Raw genomic sequence first — 18851 nt, forward strand, 5'->3', positions numbered from 1 at the left:
AAGACCGGATCGGGTCCGGCGAGCTGACCCGTGGACAAACCCGATCCAAACCCTTTTGGGTGGATCGGGTCTGCTCTTTTCTTTTGGATCTGACCCGGACCCATAAAGGTACCGGGTCTGGGTCTGATCCGGAAAGGATCGGGTCCGATCTAGAACCATTAAGGACCGGGTCGGACCCGGATCCGGTTTTGTCCGGATCATACCCGGGTCCATGTTGGACCGGGTCGAACCCGGTATTTGGTTTGAACCGGGTCATACCCGGGTCCATGTTGGACCGGGTCGAACCCGGTATCCGGTCTGGACCGGGCCGTACCCGGGTCCATGATGGACCGGGTCTAACCCGGTATCTGTTTTGGACCGGGTCCGACCCGGTCCTGTTTCGGACCGGGTCTAACCTGGTTTTTGGTTCGGGCCGGGTCCGACCCGTATTAAGTATGGGTCGGGTCAGACCCGGATCCCATTTGAAACTGGGTTGGATCCATAAAAACAGGATCCAAACACTATTGAGACTGAATCGGATCAGGAACTTGATCTGACCCCTTCCGGAACCGGTTCGGAGCCATTTTTGACCGGTTCTTTCTAGTTTTTCACCGGTTCCGGGACGCTGAGACCCTGTTTTCATAGATTTAAAGAAATATAGGGATTTTGGCATATGGTTATAGGGTTTTATGAACTTTTGTTCATATTATGTATCGGTTTATAAGGTTCAGAACCAGTTCGGACCCTTAGATGACCGGTTCGGGGCGGTTTCGGACCGGTTCAGAGTGTTTTTAGACCGGTTCCTACATATGGACCCTGGGTTTTACCCATATGAGCATGCTTTTGTTATTTTTTATGCTTTATAAAGTATTTATTTTGAATAATGCATGACTTATGCATGTTAATTCATGTATTTAGCGTTGGTTAAGTTATGCATGATGATTTTAAACATGAATTATGACTAAATTTATGATAATTAGTTTATGCATTTTTGTTATAGTATAAACTAATATTATGTCATGAATATACATGCATTAAAATGTGTGCATGGGTGTGCTCCATAATACGAATAAATTTTTCGGTAAAAGATTTTGATTAACCGATTCATGTAATCACCAAAGTGATCTGAGTCGTGTTAATTGAGGATTCTTTGAACCGTATTAAGATTCGTAATTATGATTGTGTGTGAATTTATGAAACATCGATTCTACCCAAAGGTAGGTCGTTGTGTTCCAAATTTACACAGGGTGTGATAGTAGATATGCATTCCAGCCCATGAAGCATGTTCGTACCCAAAGGTACAGTGCTGAATTGCCTCTGGATTCATGATCTACTAGTTTCACCAATTGAAGTCAATTCCTTGGGAATTGAAGAGACGGAGCAATCATGAGTATTATCGTTTTCACCAAAGTGAAACGATAATGGCTCAACTATGCTTGTCTCAGAAAAGGTGAAAATAAAGGGTCTCACTTTTACCTTTTCAACACGAGTCTCGTTTGAGCAATAATAGTAACATCTTTCTGTTTTTCGTTCATTTTATCAGGTTCCTTCCATATCGACGGTTCTAGTAGTATCCCTATCTTAGACGGATCGAATTTTTCTGATTGGAAAGAAATTGTGTTGTTCACTTTGGGCTATATGGATTTAGATCTGGCCCTTAGAATTGACGAACCTCCCACTCTTACAGAGCAGAGTACAGCTGATCAGAAAGCTGCCTCTGAGAAGTGGGAGCGCTCAAACAGACTTAGCCTGTTGCTTTTGCAATCTCGGGTGGCTAAGAACATTCGAGGTGCAATTCCTCATTGTAGGACTGTGAAGGAATTTCTGGGAGCCATTGAGGCTCAATTCGTCACTTCTAATAAGGCAAGGGCCAGTACCCTTATGTCCAAATTAGTGTCTATGAAATATGCTGGTGACAGTCACATCCGACAGCACATTTTGGAATTGAGGAATATTGCGACTCAACTGAATGACATGAAGTTCGCCATCTCTGACTCATTTTTAGTCCATTTGATCTTAACCTCGTTACCTACTGAGTATGGACCCTTTAAAATCTCCTACAACACACATAATGATGAGTGGTCTTTTAATGACCTCTTGAGTAAGTGTGTTGAGGAAGAGGAGAGGTTGAAGGGTGAGAGGGTGCCAAGTGCACATATGGCCTCTCATAAGGATAAACAGAGGTCGAGGCCAAAGAAAAGCTCTTTCAAAAAGAAGAATCAGAAGAGAGCCACTGGGGAGAGTTCAAACTCTCAGGCGAAAGCCAAATCCCAGTTTGGTGGCCCTTCTATAAAGTGTTTCTTTTGCAAAAAGAAAGGGCATAAGAAGGTGGACTGTTTGAAGTTCAAGAAGTGGCTCGAAAATAAAGGTAATAAGTCATTCGTTTCTCATGAGTGCAATTTAATTCATGTTCCATTGCATAGTTGGTGGATTGATTCTGGTGCCACGGTGCACATTGCCAACTCTTTGCAGGCATTTCTGAACAAAAGGCAACCAACGGAGCATGAAAGAAGCATCTTCTCAGGAAATAAGATGCGTTCACATGTCAAGAGCGTTGGGACCTGCAGAATTGTGTTGGAGTCGGGATTCATGTTGGATTTGGTCGATACATTTTATGTTCCATCTTATAGTCGGAGCCTAATTTCAATTTTAAAACTTGATAAGTTTGATTTTATATTTAAATTTGAAAAATCTGAACTTATTATTATGAAAAATTCAATGAATATAGGTTCTGCATATATGTGTGATGGTTTGTATCGATTAAGAACCAAACTCCAAATTCAGGAATCTCACTCCATTGAGAACACAATGATTGGCAATAAACGTGGTCTAAAGGATGATCAATCCTATTTGCTTTGGCATCGGAGGTTAGGACATATCTCGAAAGAGAGAGTCCAAAGACTCGTAAAAGAGGGAATCCTTGGATCCCTTGATTTTACGAATATAGAGCCATGTGTTGACTGCATAAAGGCTAAGCAGTCTAACACATATAAGAAAGATGCCAAACGCAGCAATGGAAAGTTAGAAATAGTGCATACGGATGTCTGCGGCCCTTTTTCACCGTGTTATACGGGTGAAAAGTATTTTGTCACCTTTATAGACGATTACTCACGGTATATGTATCTCTACTTATTATCTGAAAAATCAGAAGTCTTTCAGGTTTTTAAGGACTTCAAGAAAGAAGTAGAGAAACAAACCGGTGAAGTTATTAAGGTTGTCAGGTCAGATAGAGGTGGCGAATATTATGGTCGTTTCACTGAGATGGGACAAAAGGAAGGTCCATTAGCACGGTTTCTAAAAGAGGAAGGCATTGTACCTCAGTATACCATGCCTGGTAGTGCTTATCAGAATGGTGTAGCTGAGAGAAGAAACCGTACGCTTAAAGAAATGGTTCGAGCGATGTTGAATCACTCAAACCTTCCTTTAACCTTGTGGGGTGAAGCTCTTAGGACTGCAGTGCATATTTTGAATAAGGTTCCTACGAAAGTTGTTCAAAAGACTCCTTATGAGTTATGGACAGGTAGAAAACCTTCTTTGTCATATATGCACATATGGGGATGTCCAGCAGAAGCTAAATTGTATAACCCACATATAAAAGCTTTTGATCCTAGGACAACTAGTGGTTTCTTCATTGGTTATCCAGAAAGATCAAAAGGCTTTAGGTTTTATTGTCCATCTCATACACCACAGATAGTGGAAACAGATAAAGCAAGATTTCTTGAAAATGGTTATGTTGGGATAGATGCATCTCAAAATATTAATTTTGAGGAAATGCAGGATTCAGGTTTCTCACCTGCTAAGGATAATGACCCGACTTTCTCTATCATTGTTCCTTCGAGTAATGTAAGAAAAAGTACAGTCAATGAACATCAATCCCAACTAGATCCGGTTGTTGATGAGGATATACAACAACAACAAGATACAGAGGTTCATTTTGATCCACCTATAGCACCTGTATGGAGGTCCACCAGAATTAGGAAATCTGCTATCCATCCGGACTATGTGATGTATTTACAAGAGTCAAATGATTTCATAGACATTGATGAAGATCCCTTCACATTTGCAGAAGCCATTGAAAGTGAAAGATCAACACATTGGATTAATGCCATGAAAGAAGAGCTTGACTCTATGGCAAAGAACCAAGTGTGGGATCTTGTACCTCGACCTGATGGAGTTAGACATGTTGGTTGCAAATGGGTTTACAAAACCAAAACAGACTCTAAAGGTCATGTGGAGAGGTACAAGGCTAGGCTTGTTGCAAAAGGTTTCACACAGATAGAGGGCATTGATTATAATGAGACTTTTTCTCCTGTCTCAACTAAAGATTCATTAAGAATAATCATGGCCCTTGTAGCTCATTTTGATTTAGAGCTGCATCAGATGGATGTGAAAACCGCCTTCCTAAATGGGGATCTGGATGAGGAGGTATACATGCAACAACCTCCTGGTTTCAGTATAGATGACTCAAATAACTTAGTTTGCAAATTGAATAAGTCAATTTATGGACTTAAACAAGCCTCCCGCCAGTGGTATAAGAAGTTCAATCAGGTTATAATGAACTTTGGATTCACTGAAAACATTGTTGATCAGTGTATTTACATTAAGACTAGTGGGAGTAAGTTCATAATTTTGGTTTTATATGTTGACGATATTCTTCTTGCAACTGATGATTTGAGTCTTTTACATGAAACAAAAGATTTTCTTTCCTCTCATTTCGATATGAAAGACATGGGTGAGGCTACTTATGTCCTTGGAATTGAGATCCGTCGTAATAGAACTAAAGGTGTCCTTGGCTTATCTCAGAAATCCTATATCCTTAAGGTTCTTAAAAGATATGGGATGGAGAATTGTTCTCCTAGTTCGGCACCTATAGTGAAAGGGGATAAATTGAGCTTGAAGGATTGTCCTCAGGATGATATTGTGAAGGCTCAGATGGATGCTGTCCCATATGCTTCAGCAGTTGGGAGTTTACAGTACGCGCAGACCTGCACTCGACCTGATATAGCATTTGCTGTGGGAATGCTTGGTAGATATCAGTCAAATCCAGGCATTGCGCACTGGAAGGCAGCGAAGAAGGTCATGCGCTATTTACAAGGAACGAAAGACTATATGTTGATCTACAGGAAAGCTGACCACCTAGAGGTCGTTGGATACTCTGATGCGGACTTAGGAGGGTGTATTGACAGTAGAAAATCCACTACTAGATACATTTTCCTTCTAGCGGGTGGTGTTGTCTCATGGAGAAGCGGAAAGCAGTCTACCACTGCTGCTCATACCATGGAGGCGGAATTTATTGCTCTATACGAGACTTCGTCACAGGCCATTTGGATAAGAAACTTCATTATGGGTCTTGGTATAGTGGACTCTATTGAGAGACCACTAAAGATCTTTTGTGATAATGAAGCAGCCGTGTCTTTTTCAAATAACAACAAGAGCTCAACATCGTGTCGGCACATGGAGTTAAAATATTTTGTTGTTAAAGAAAGGACTGAGAATCATCTGGTATGTATTGATACAATTGGGACGAAGGAAATGACTGCGGATCCCCTTACTAAAGGGCTAGCACCGGGATTGTATTCCCAACATGTAAAGGGGATGGGTCTTTTTGATTCCTTCTGATGTATGACAATACATTATGTAATCACATTTGTGTTTATGTTTTGATTCTCTAAAGTTTTGTGTTATTGTTGATTTTGCATAAAGAATCTCTCATATGTGTTAGAGAGAATAGCAGAATAACAATATAAAAGGACCAATAGAATAGGTGAGAGACCAACCTATTCATAAAGGTAATTACTTTACATGCCTAAGCACTGAAGGTGAATTGTAGTGTAGTACAAGAAAATATGACATTTCATAAAGGGGTGTTCATATCCTTGACTCATACGATTTATCCTTGTGATAAAGGGTGGCATGTGAACCCACATGAAGAATTAAATCGAGATAACGGTATACACCTCGATTTAGTACACTTTTGGTGTCAATGGGTCAAGTGGGAGAATGTTGAACATTTTGGGTTTTACGGGTCCAACCCGCAGTCTGACCCGGTTTGACACAGCCATTAGTGGGTCATGTAACTGGCCAAGTAATGGAGATAGTGGGTGGGAGTTACGTGAATGTGGAGAGACCACATTCACGTAACTGCCTAATCTCCCATTACAAATAAGGGGTTAGGGGCTACTGGGATGATGAGTGACTTGTAGTTGTTTCCCTGCCCAAATTCTGCTCCGCATTCGGACGCTGCGGAAAGGGTCCTGCTCACCGTCGACATAAGGCCTGGGCTCATTGTGGGCGTCGACCGGCTGAGAAGAACGCCGAATCACCTACACGATAATGGCGAATCCAGGTACGCACCCTGTCTATTTGTTTTCACAGGGATTTCGTCAAACACCATGCTCATGAGGTAGGGGTTGGGCAGGGGCGTAGCTAGGGGGGGGCAGGACTGGGCTACAGCCCAGTCCTGCCTCCCCAAACAGTTAAATTATATATTTTTTTTAAAAGCCCAGTCCTGGCCCTGCCCTGATTCCATATGAAATAGATTTTTATCCATTTTTCAGCCCAGCCCTGACTGCAGCAAATAGTTTGATTTGTCCATATGAAATAGATTTTTATTAATAATTGTAGCCATTTTTATTTTATCTCAAAAAAAAAAATTTCGGGGCCGCTGCCCCCGAACCCCCGACTATCACACAAATAAATTTTTTTTTGCTACACCCCTCTTTGCCCCTCCCCCCCCCCCCTCACATGAATCCTAGCTACGCCCTTGGGGTTGGGGATGATTTTTTTTTTAAGGTAGTTATGTAATTTTATCCTAAACTCTTTATTTTATCCAACAATGTAAAATTCTTAGACTCCTATTTAAGGAGGCATCCTCTTTTACATTGTGTATTGCAATAAAAAGAAAGAAAGCTTAATGTGATAATAAATGTAGGCAATTATTGCCGAAGCATGTAAAATCTTTGTTTTACTGATTTTTCTCTTTCTATTTTTTTATACTTTATTTATTTGATCCATCGATAGGTCGAAGCTTTGTTCCCTAACAATTGTTACCTCCAAGAACACCCTGTTACACAGTTATACATATGATGGCATCTTAGATGAACTACTTATCAATGAGCCAATCCGTCAGTTGATCCCAACCAAGTCATCCCAAGACTGTTGGTGTCCATGTGGGGGCATGACTGAGTCCTACGATTAGCCATGCCAATCAAAGCCTGTGTAATCCCTTTCACCAAACCATGAAACAAACTGCATAACATATATATTGTGCTATGCAGCCCAAGACCATGCATGGCACATGCAGCATTATAACAAAACCTTGTCTTAATCCATTGATAATTACTGTAATTTTATTATGTCAAAACCTTGTCTTAATCCATGGATAATAATTACTGTAATTTTGTAGTGAAAAAAGAGCAGGGAAGATACAAGCATACAAGTGCTTCTTTTCTAAAAGAAGGTTTGCAATTCCCACTAGTAAAAGTTGAGAAAAGCTTTCCGAACATGACTTTTCAGGCCCTTGAGTGGTGTCCAAAGCTGAGAACAATTACACCATCCCAAACAGTAAAACCTCAAATCTTAAGGAACTTAACGTTCAAAAAATTCAAATAGTGGATTTATCTAACAGGTACATCCCATTGTTCTGGTGCACCCAACATTCAAAAACACCCAAAAAAAAAAAAAGAATCTTCTGCATAGTGCTAAAAGTTGGATATCTTTTCTAGCCTCCACTGACTGTTTACCTTAGCAATCAAGGCTTCTGCCCTTCTGTTCAGTTCCTCAATTGGAAAAGTTCCTGTATCTTCTTTCATATCATGGTGCATTGGCTTTGCAATACTTTCTTTACACTCAATCTCCAAATTCCAACCAATTTCATTTCTGCAATCTATCAAAGCTTTTGTGGTCAAGTCACACCTAGGTGATTGTTGACAGTAAAGACTAAATTGAATCCGAAGAAACATAACAATGATAACAGAGATACACAACATGAAACTGGGCTTAGTGAAAGAGCTATATTCATGATGAAAGATAGTCTGAATTCTGAGATTGAACAAGGGGGACAACTTAGTCACAGAAACCAAAATCCCCACAAGTCCAGAGAGGAAGATGATGGATTTGATGATTGTAGAGAAGGCATCCTTGTTCTCTGTTACTCTGACCATGTTTAGTAAGGTAACAAGGCAAATCTGGAAGATGCGTTTTTCGCTTACCAAGAATTAATGGTCTTTGGAGAAGTTAATGGAACAGAACCCACTATTTAGGCAAGTTATATACTTGATCACCAAAATAGTAAGTGCTTCTTCTTATCTAGATTTGCACTACAAAATATAAAGTTACATCAGGTTTATGTACATAACAAGAAGGTCGAAGAAGAAGAAAACTACAATCCTTCTAATCTTGCTCAATCAATGTCAAACCTTCCTCCATGTACTTACCTTGTCTATTGGTTATTTCTTATCCTGTACAGATCAGCAGTTTGGCTTCAACCCTCCTCTGTTGGTTAACTCTAGCAATAAAATCTTCAACCCTTCTATTCAACTCATCAACAGGAAATCCACACTCTTCCTCCTCTTCCTCCATACCCTTCTTAGTTTGTATCTCCTCATCATCTTTATCTTCATTCCCCTCCTCCTCCTCCTCCTCATTTTTCTCCTGGTCTCCCTTACTTCTGATTTTTACCACAGACTCCTCAATCACAGCATTCTCTTCATAACAGTGAACTCCTTTCTCTGCTGCAGCAGGAACAGAGAGCCTCTGGTAGCCCTTCTTTCTCTTAACATACACATCATAGATGTCTGCTGGTTTCGAATTTGAAGTGCTCAAGTACTTGGATTCACCAAGAAGAATGACCACAATGAGATTGGAGACAACAAACAGGAATTTTGGACGAAGGATGCAATCAACTATGTTGGGGATTGAAACAAAGAGAAAGGACTTGATGAACAAGCAGAGGGGAGGAAGCCACAGTGGGCTTGACAAAAATAAGCCCAGCATAATGGTTGAGAGTGTGTATATGGCTACCTTATTCAGGAAATGAGTCTTCTTGTACTTTACCATAGCTCTGAATTTCTCTACTTTTATGGGGTCCATAATTCAAGATAGTAAGGGTTAATTGGTAAAAGAGAGAGAGAGAGACTCAAAATTAGAGGAAATTTTGACAGAGTAGGATTGGAAAATATTGAGTGGACTGTATAAGAATTAGAGAAGAACAAGGAGGATTTCCATCCGAATGAAAATACAGCAGTGCAGGGGAAGGCTTATATAGGATGAGAAAGGTGGTGTTGGTGGTTTGGCCTCACTACATTCTGCTTTTCTCAGAGAGAGAGGAGAGAGAGACTTTATTGAAAAAAGCAGTGGTTGATTGGTGTGATTTTTTCTCTCCCCTGCCTTTTTATTTGCTTTCCAGTTTCCACTATTGTGGTTGATGGTTTTTAATGGGGCCACTTGTGGGCATTCACCAGCCAACCTTGGGGAGTTGGGGTTAAACCAAACTCAATTATGAAGGCCTTTTTTCTTTTTCTTTTTCTTTTTTTCCTTTTTTTTTTTAATGAAGGCCTTTTTTTCACTCAAGTAGGGAAACGTGGAAGACCAATTATCTAGCAAAGTTATATTTTAGTTTTATTAGCTTTTATTTGGTTTCTATATTCCCATTGAAAAAGCACAATTATTGCATCCAATTTTGCCTTTTCCTTTTTTTTGGCTTTGAGGAGAGATGGGGTCAGGTATTATTTGGCCATTAGGAAAATGAGAGGCTTATTGTGGGACTAAGAGGGGTTTCAGTGCTGTACAAAAACTTGTGTAACAGGGACACGCCATTCAGTGCTAATAAAAAGATATGTGTCACAAGGACACGCCATTTGGATGGTGTGTCCCTAGTGAGAAGAGTCAGACACGCTTTGACATGATGACACGAACTTGATACATCCAGACACTATTTTAATTCTATTTTCATATTTTTAATAATTGAATAAGATATATTTTATTTGTTAAAATATAAAATATAGTTGTTTTATATACTAAAAATACTGAAAACTCGTGTCCAGGTGTGTTATATTGATGAGATTGTGGGGACTAAAGCAACTACTTAAGTTTGTGTGCGTTCTTTGAAGCCGGCGCCCTCTGAATTCTTCAAAAGATGGCGACTTCTCCTCCTGTTGTGGGATTCCTTCACAGTAACAGGATGCCTCTTCTGGGTCAATACTAATACAGAATGGTAAAAAGGCTTTGATTTAAGGGAAAGATCAAGAATCTCTTTGAAGGACACCCTAAAGGTACACTATGCAATTTTAGAGAGAGAGAGAGAGGGAGAGTATTGCATAAGCCATGATGATGTAAAAAATGGAATTGGTGCTGTGGCACAAAGAAGTTGCTTAGAGGCTAAGGTTCCCTTATTGGAAATAAAAATTTCATGCACATGCGCGTGCTCTCTCTCTCTCTCTCTCTCTCTCTCTATATATATATATATATATATAGAGAGAGAGAGAGAGAGAGAGTATATATATATATATAATATATAATATACTCTCTCTCTCTCTATATATATATATATAGAGAGAGAGAGAGACTAGAATATGAACTTAAATATGAAAACTAGATTATGAGAACTAGAAATATGGGCATTTATAACACTTTTTTGCCAATTCCAAATAAGTGAATGTGCTTGGCATTGTGAATTTGCTACTCTCTCTCTCTCTATATATATATATATATATATATATAGAGAGAGAGAGTATATATATATAATATATAATATACTCTCTCTCTATATATATATATATAGAGAGAGAGAGACTAGAATATGAACTTAAATATGAAAACTAGATTATGAGAACTAGAAATATGGGCATTTATAACACTTTTTTGCCAATTCCAATTAAGTGAATGTGCTTGGCATTGTGAATTTGCTAGGAAACAACCATTGGATCGTGTTGAATGCTTGAATATTTATGAAGATTATGAGCCATTGATTTTAAGACCTTAAAAAAATCCAGTTTATGCATCAAAACCAGATGATTCAAGAACGGATTCTTATAAAACCAAGCACTTAGATCACATCCGTATGGTTATATTCAAGAGAAAAGAACAAAAATTCATAAAAATTGTGTCTACAAGTGAAGAACTTAAATATGAGAACTAAAAATATGGGCGTTTTCAACACTTTCTTTGGTAAATCCAACCATGCGGATGTGCTTGGCATAGTGAATTTGCTAGAAATCAATCATTGAATCATGTATTTTTGATGAAAAAATGTGATATTTTAATGATTGAATATTTATGAAGATTATGAGTTGTTGATTTTAAAGCCTTAAAAAAATCTTATTTATGCATCAAAATTGGATGATTCAAGAGTGGGTTCTTATAAAACCAAACATGTAGATGAGATTCAAAAGTAAAGAAAAAAAATCATGAAAATCTTGGTTCTCAGATTAGTTCTCATATTCTAGTGACTATATATATATATATATATATATATATATATATATATATATATATATATATATATATATATATATGATCTATGTTATTTGATTTGATAGGGATCAGCTCTTGAAGTATTCGATTCCGACACATGGGTGGGTTTTTATAAATTTCAAAAAATCAATGGTTCAAAATTTTTGTAAATTTTTGAAGCTCCAAATATCATTTTTGTCATTGAAAATATATGATTCAGGTGTGGATTTCTCATAAATCGACCATGCCAACACATTTATGGGGTTGAAACTGCAAAAAAAACACCAGAAGGGTAGAAAAACCCATTTAGCAAGTATCAATTTTGCACCTAACTACCTATATATATATATATATATATATATATATATATATATATATATGTGTGTGTGTGTGTGTGTGTGTGAATTAATCTAACTAGTTATTTTTAACATTAGCTATATTCAGCCATATTAAAATGACTAAAATAACTTAAAAGAATAGAGAGGCACACACATTATAGGCTGAACTTTACAGTATCATACTCTCCAATAAAAACCACTTGTTTTTCTCACGTTTTCTTCATTATTTCTGCATCATACCCCACATATATTTACAGTTTATTCACCACGCTTTTTTAAGAGCTTCAAAAACCAATAATGAAATTTCACAATTAAAAAAATCATGTTCCTTGGCAGAAACCGCTCGATCTAAACAGAACCTTAAATGAACCATGTCAAACTCATGTTTTGGATTAGATTGCTTGGATAAAGCTTGTACCCACGAGCTTCTGCTAGTGTGTGATTAGACTAATTGGATAAAGTGAGTTTCTAACTTCTTTCATAAAAAAAAAGTGGAGTTTCCACTATGAATTATGATTGGTCGAGTGTAGGCAATATTCACACACAACATGCATGCTCGCACACACACACACACACACACACACACACACACATATATATATATATATATATATATATATATATATATATATATATATATAAACTTATTACCCTGATCTTTTGTCTCATTCACTGTCATTTTTTTTTATTTTGAGAGGGGAGATGAAACATTTTAGCAATTCTCACTCTCATAACAATGCCTTCTCTAGCTAGTTATCCTCATAAATGTTGGAGCATTTATATATTCCGAATATAGTAAAGAAAACTTCTGATCTGCGTGGCTCAAAACCAAGTTTAGTTATGATGCAGCCTTGATTGTAGGCATAAACAACAAAATATTCAAAATGGCAGCCAAACTCTCACGAGAATATGAATTTTTATGTTTTTTGTTTTTGGCAAAATATTGGCAAAACAAATAGACAAAAAATAGGAAACGAATGTGTACAGATGAATACAGATTTCAAATACATACAACAAAAAGACTACTTCTGAGATATAGACAATATAAATTAATGTAAATATATTTGTTGCAGATAAGCAGTAATAGTGCTGTATTTTGAAAATATAGCAGGTTTTTCATTTTCTAAGTTTTCACAATATCTCAAAAGTATCCAAAGGGTAAGTTGCTAAAATGGTTCTATTATTAAAGTGAAAAAACAAGGCAGTGCATGAAACAAAAGAGGGCCAACACCTTTCAAGTGGAAACTGCATGGCTCTACCGGTGGAATAGGTTAGGATTTCTCTTGAACAAATTGAGGTTACACCAGTTTGGTTCATTTATCAGTACTAGGGATGCACACGAGCAGAGTTTGAGCCGAGCTTGGGCTGTTCAAATTTGGCTCGCTTCAAAATGCATTTCAGGCTCGGCTCGGTCCTGAGCTAGAGCCGAGCCGAGCTTGACCGTTATTCAAAAAAATTTGCCAGAATAAACAGGTTTTGATCCCCCAATCTCTTAGGATGGAGCACAAACACACCATTAAGCCAGACTTTATTTAGAGAATAATATGGCCCAAAAATTATACATACAGTAAAAACGTGCTAGATTGTTGAAGAGTGAAAATTTTTCAAGAAGTGAAGTTCAAAGTCAAAGCCTCTTAGAAAAGAGACCAACACCCTAACCTAGGGAAACAACTACCTTCCAAAATTAATTTGCAAATATGTTGTATATATACTCTAATGCGACCCTTATCGAGCTCAACAACTTGATCAAACTCGGCTCGTTTATTTTTTGAACGAGCTCGAACCAAGCTTAAACGGGTCTAGCCCGAGCTAGCTCGGCTCGTTGTGCATCCCTAAGACTCAGCACCAAATAGCAGCATTATTCGTTCATCCTTAGTGAACAAAATCAATGGGTTTGCTTGTTGTTGGTTGTGATTATTTCTTTAAAAGTATTGAATGAGCCTCACCAAAACCCAATGGTTGTCAGTGAAGTCAGAAATTTGAACCAACTTTTTTGAGTGCCTATCAGGTGAGCAAGCTCTAACATTTGTCTATATTTCAAAAATTGGTCGTGTCATGGGTCGTGTCCTAACCATTTCTTTGTGACACGGGTACAATCTTTTATATTACAAGGTTCGGCTGGAGAGACACCAACTAAACCTCTACTAGAAAATGTTGACACCCCATTGATGAGATTGTGGAGACTAAAGGAACTACACCCTCTGAATTCTTCAAAAGATGGTGATTTCTCCTGTTCTGCGATTCCTTCACAGTAACAGGATGCCTCTTCTGGGTCAATACTAATACAGAATAGTAAAAAGGCTTTGATTTAAGGGAAAGATCAAGGATCTCTTTGAAGGACACCCTAAATACCATATGGTACACTATGCAATTTTAGAGAGAGAATATTACATAAGCCATGATGATGTAAATAATGGATTTGGTGCTGCGGTACAAAGAAGTTGCTTAGAGGCTAAGGTTTCCTTAATGGAAATAAAAATTTCATACACATGAGCGTGCTCTCTCTCTCTATATATATAGAGAGAGACTAGAATATAAACTGAGATATGAAAACTATAGGATATGAGAACTAGAAATACGGGCATTTCCAACACTTTTACCAAATCCAAATCCAAATCCAACTATGTGGATGTGCTTGGCATTGTGAATTTGCCACGAATCAACCATCTGATCGTGTATTTTTTATGAAAAAATAAGATATTTGAATGTTTGAATATTTATGAAGATTACGAGGAAAGTACTACAATGGGAGGAGGAAGCATACAAACCATCAGAAACCGTTTTGAAGTAGGTACCTCAATCGTATAGACTCAAAAAGATATTTTATGTGCATAGAGTTTTTAAAAAATACTATTTTTTTTCAAAAACTATGTTCATTTCATTGTTTTTACCAAAAAATGGTTTTGAGAAAATAGTGTAGTTTTACACGCTAGATGCAAATCAATTTTGGATATGTGTATTTATTGTTTTGTAGAAATGTTTACATGATGCTAATTATGATGTGCATAATGGTTTGATAGATATAGAAATTCGATTTTATTAAATCTTAAGTTTATGAGTGAAAAACATGTTTTTCTAAAGACGTAGTTTTGAGATCTTGGCAAAATCATGTGTTATTGGTGATATAAATGCATGTACTGATTTTTTTTTTCAAGTTACATGATTGATTGATTGTGTATATCATTTTTGAAAAATCATGACAGATGTATTTGTGCATGTGTTTTCATATAAAGCATGAAATACAGAATATGTTTATATATTATTTGTGATTTTCCTACCACAATCGCGGTAGAAAAATTATAATGTCTAAACCACAAAGAGTCTAACTATATCCTTTCTTGTAGAGCTTCTAGAGACCTAAGAGGATACTAGAAAAATAAAAGTGAGCTTAGTGGTGGCATGGATATGAGATTTGATCCATAAAATATTCATTAAATTGGTTTTATGAATTTTTGATATGTTGTATTAGACATCTTGTATACCCAATGAAAATAATAAAAAAATCGAAACTCTTGTTTAAAGTTTGTAAAATTCTAGTTTTTATAGAAAAAGAGGGGATTGACATGGGTCTGGTCCATAAAATGTTTGAAATGAATTTTCTTCTCCAATAATAGATTCCTTTGAAATTTGACGTGCAAGGCTACCTCCAAAAAAAATGGAAAATTGATACGCCTTCGGTAAAGTTGTAGAATCAGTGCTTCTTTTAGAAGCAAAATTTTACACTCGTGTTACATCAAAAAAACTTTCAGTATAAAAATGAAAATGACTGATAAAAGTATAATGAATTTTCTAGATCCGTAAAGATGTTAGGAGACACATGTAGGTGTTAACTGCAATTTTTGTGAAACACGCGTGCAAAGTTGAAAAAAAAATGTATTTTCTACAATATATTATTTTTACAAATTGTGTTGTAAACCTACTATATGTGATACATGTGAACGAAAGATATGACATTGCAAAATAATGTATAACATGAAAATTGTGTGCAAATATTATGTCAGCATCATATGTCAGGCTTCTAAGAGCTGCTTCCATGTTTGTGTTGCATTGTGAGGCATGCAGAAATGGCACGGGCGCCTATACATTTTTGCGGAAAACCCTCCTTCCTGAAGGCTAAGAGCCCCTTTTTTTCCTAAAGCTTATGTGTTCTCGATTTGAGGAATAAGTCTCTCTCTCTCTCTCTCTCTCTCTCTCTCTCTCTCTCTCTCTCTCTCTCTCTCTCTCTCTCTCTCTTTCAAAGGTAAGCGTCACTTGATTGGTTGGCGTTCGGTGGTACTACCTCGGCGTATGGGTGGTTTAGGCATTCCGGTGCCCAGACTGCGAAGCATTGTTCTTGTCACCAAGCAATGTTGGTTGGCCCACCAACCGGATAACCCTTGTGCTAGTTTTCTCTTGCTAAATATGGGGATCCAACTCTTATTCTGGTTCGTATGGGAACCCGAGGTTTGGCGCTCTCGCACTTGCGTAAATCGTGGTTGAGGGCTTTAGCCTGTTTTAGAGACCATTTTGAGGTCTCCAAAAATTTTGGTCAGTGGTTGCAGTGGGCGTTAGCACCAAGCGGAGAGTTTCTCACCAAAAAAGTCTATAGATCGTTGCTACCGCCATAGGCTGATTGGTTGCCCGAGGATGTGCTTTGGGCGAAGGGTCCTTCCCCCTGTTCTCGGGTCCTGACTTGGTTAATTTTGCATGATAGGATCCAAACCCACAGTAATTTAAAGAAGTGGGGCATTCAACTCCCGAGTTGGTGCATGCTTTGTCAAGCTGCAGAAGAATCTACGTTTCACTTGTTCTGGTCTTGCCCAATATTTATGAAAATCTTTAAGACCTGGAGGCATCCGAAAGTATTTGTTAAGGAGGAGTCCTTTGCGCTAGATCTGATCTTGGGGCCGGTTTGTATTAGGCACAGCAAGAGGTGGAGGTTCATCTGGCGGACGTGGTTGCTTACTTCTTGGTGGTTTGTTTGGATGGCGCGAAACGATGCTCATTTTCGTCATATTCGAGTTAACATTTAAAACCTGGTGCATAAAATCTTGGTAGATGTTTATGCGATGTTGCGTATGCATCTTAGTGATCTTCCACTCCCTCATGCTGATGCTACCTATCCTTTGTCGCAATCTGGGCAAGCGGCTCCGACGTGAGCCCATTTTATCTGTCTAATGTTCTTTTCTCTTGTGCTTTCTTTATTTGTTTTGGCTTTTGTTCTTGTTCAGTTCATGGGTTCAACATTTTGTTCCATCATAACTTCATAAGCCACCAAATAAAAAAACAAGAAAAGAGTACTTATGCGAACTACGAGATACCATTCTCTTCGTTCCAATGATCCCATTTACAAACATCAAGAGGAAAAGCACACAGAGCAACATAAACAGCCACACATTTTTATAAACTTCAACATCTCCTCAGTAGGCCTCGTGCTCCCCCTGATAAAATTTTTACACTTCATTAAATTAGCCCAGTTGTTCACAATTTGTCCACAATAAACAAACCAAGGTCGTAAATAAGAAAAAAAAAACTTTGTATAGAATTTTATCTAAGGAATAAACTTACAGTCTTTGGTGCAAGCAACTCTGTAAATTTGTTCTTGTGAGGAGAAGAGTGAGAGTGGTGATCCTTCCCCACTGTCCCACAGTACTTCCTCAGCTGCTCCCTTACGAATTTCTCATATATGAAGGATGCCCCCTGAATTGGGGCAACACCAACCACGCCACAAACAAGATCTTCACTTGCTGCCATATGGGTATCCTAAAGATCCAACAAAGTTTTTTGTCAAATCAATAGAAAGAAATTGTTTGGTATTCTCGAAATGTTCTACTTGGTTTGGGATCTATTGGATTACCACTGCAGTATAGGTGCTGCCACCATCTCCATCAGAGTAAAAAATGAATACAAGATCCAATATGCAAGCCACTGTTCATCATCGAGCTTAGATGGGCTCTCGATTGCTCTAACGGACGCAAATCTGAAGTCATTCAACAAATTACACACACATGAGAATATGAGAGAAAGAGAGAGAGGCTGAGGGAATGAGTAAGCCTTGTTTAATCTTGCAAAAAAGTACCCTTGAATCCATTTGATTCCTCTTTTATCTCCTAAACTGTCTTAAATGATTTGGAAGCGAAAGTTTTATGTTTTCTCTTAAGATATGCACTTTTGCAACTTATTTATCAGAAAACATGCATTAGATTAGGCATTTTTCATGTTTAGATGTGTTTTTAGCCAATTTTTTAGTAGATAAACAAAAATAAACGCATCTAAAGAATTGGATTGGGTTAATTAAAAAAAACTGCAACCATGTTTTCTAGCAGTGTTCAATATATTTAGACAAAATTGTTTGGGTTATTCTAATTTTCTTATATATATATATATATATATATATATATATATATATATATATATATATATATATATAGAGAGAGAGAGAGAGAGAGAGATTGGTTGTCACCATCAAGAGTCTTATGATTGATGAAAATCAAATCAATAATAGAAGGGAGGATTTCATGTAAAACAAGTCAAAGAGTGAGAAACGAGAATCATGCTTACAATGGATACAGAAGCATCACGGTTGGCCTGTATTCACAACAATAACAAAAAACCAAAAAAGGGGGAAAATAACACAGTCAAAAACAGTTTCTTATATAAATATATACAAGACAAAGAGGGTTTTTGAAGTTACCCTGCTAGGGAATGAAGGTAGGTCATCAAGGTCCAAAAATGCCCCATTCTTTTCCTTCTCCCTTCAGACAAAAACAAATAACAGGATTGAAGAGAAGGGCTGATGTTGAAAGGGTTGGTTATTCCAATAGGTTGGTAGGCTTTAGTATCTATAGAAGAAACAGAGATAGAGTTAGAAGAGATGCAGACTATCCTCTGGAAGAGGAGGGATATGAAGGGTAGTGATTTATAAAGGGAGGAAAGAAACTGTCGAGGTCAGGTTGACACGTGGACATTCCGGAAGCGTGTGATCCGGTAAGGATGGTAGGGCAGGTGGCGTACTTTCAGTAAGCATCGGATGCTGCCTTAGACGTGGCACCTTACGTTTAGCACCGACCTATCTGGCTGGCCGGCTCCCTTTTTCCCTAAGCA

The 18851-nt window shown here is 37.8% G+C and overlaps 1 protein-coding gene and 1 pseudogene across 1 annotated transcript; both read right to left on the reverse strand.

The window, feature by feature from the left end:
- Positions 1-8433: 8433 nt before the first annotated feature.
- On the reverse strand, positions 8434-9036 carry LOC149851443 (uncharacterized). Its single transcript, XM_090008401.1, has one exon. It carries the CDS (start codon positions 9034-9036, stop codon positions 8434-8436), a length of 603 nt encoding a protein of 200 aa, XP_089864527.1.
- Positions 9037-17075: 8039 nt separating this feature from the next.
- Positions 17076-18488, reverse strand: LOC149851444 (HVA22-like protein e; annotated as a pseudogene).
- Positions 18489-18851: the final 363 nt, after the last annotated feature.

Source organism: Nuphar pumila, chromosome 1 (assembly GCF_984573655.1).
Source record: "Nuphar pumila chromosome 1, dmNupPumi1.hap1.1, whole genome shotgun sequence".
Taxonomy (NCBI): Eukaryota; Viridiplantae; Streptophyta; class Magnoliopsida; order Nymphaeales; family Nymphaeaceae; genus Nuphar; species Nuphar pumila.

Coding starts and splice junctions, on each gene's coding strand:
- LOC149851443 (XM_090008401.1), bottom strand. CDS start 9,036: ATGGTAAAGTACAAGAAGACTCATTTCCTGAATAAGGTAGCCATATAC.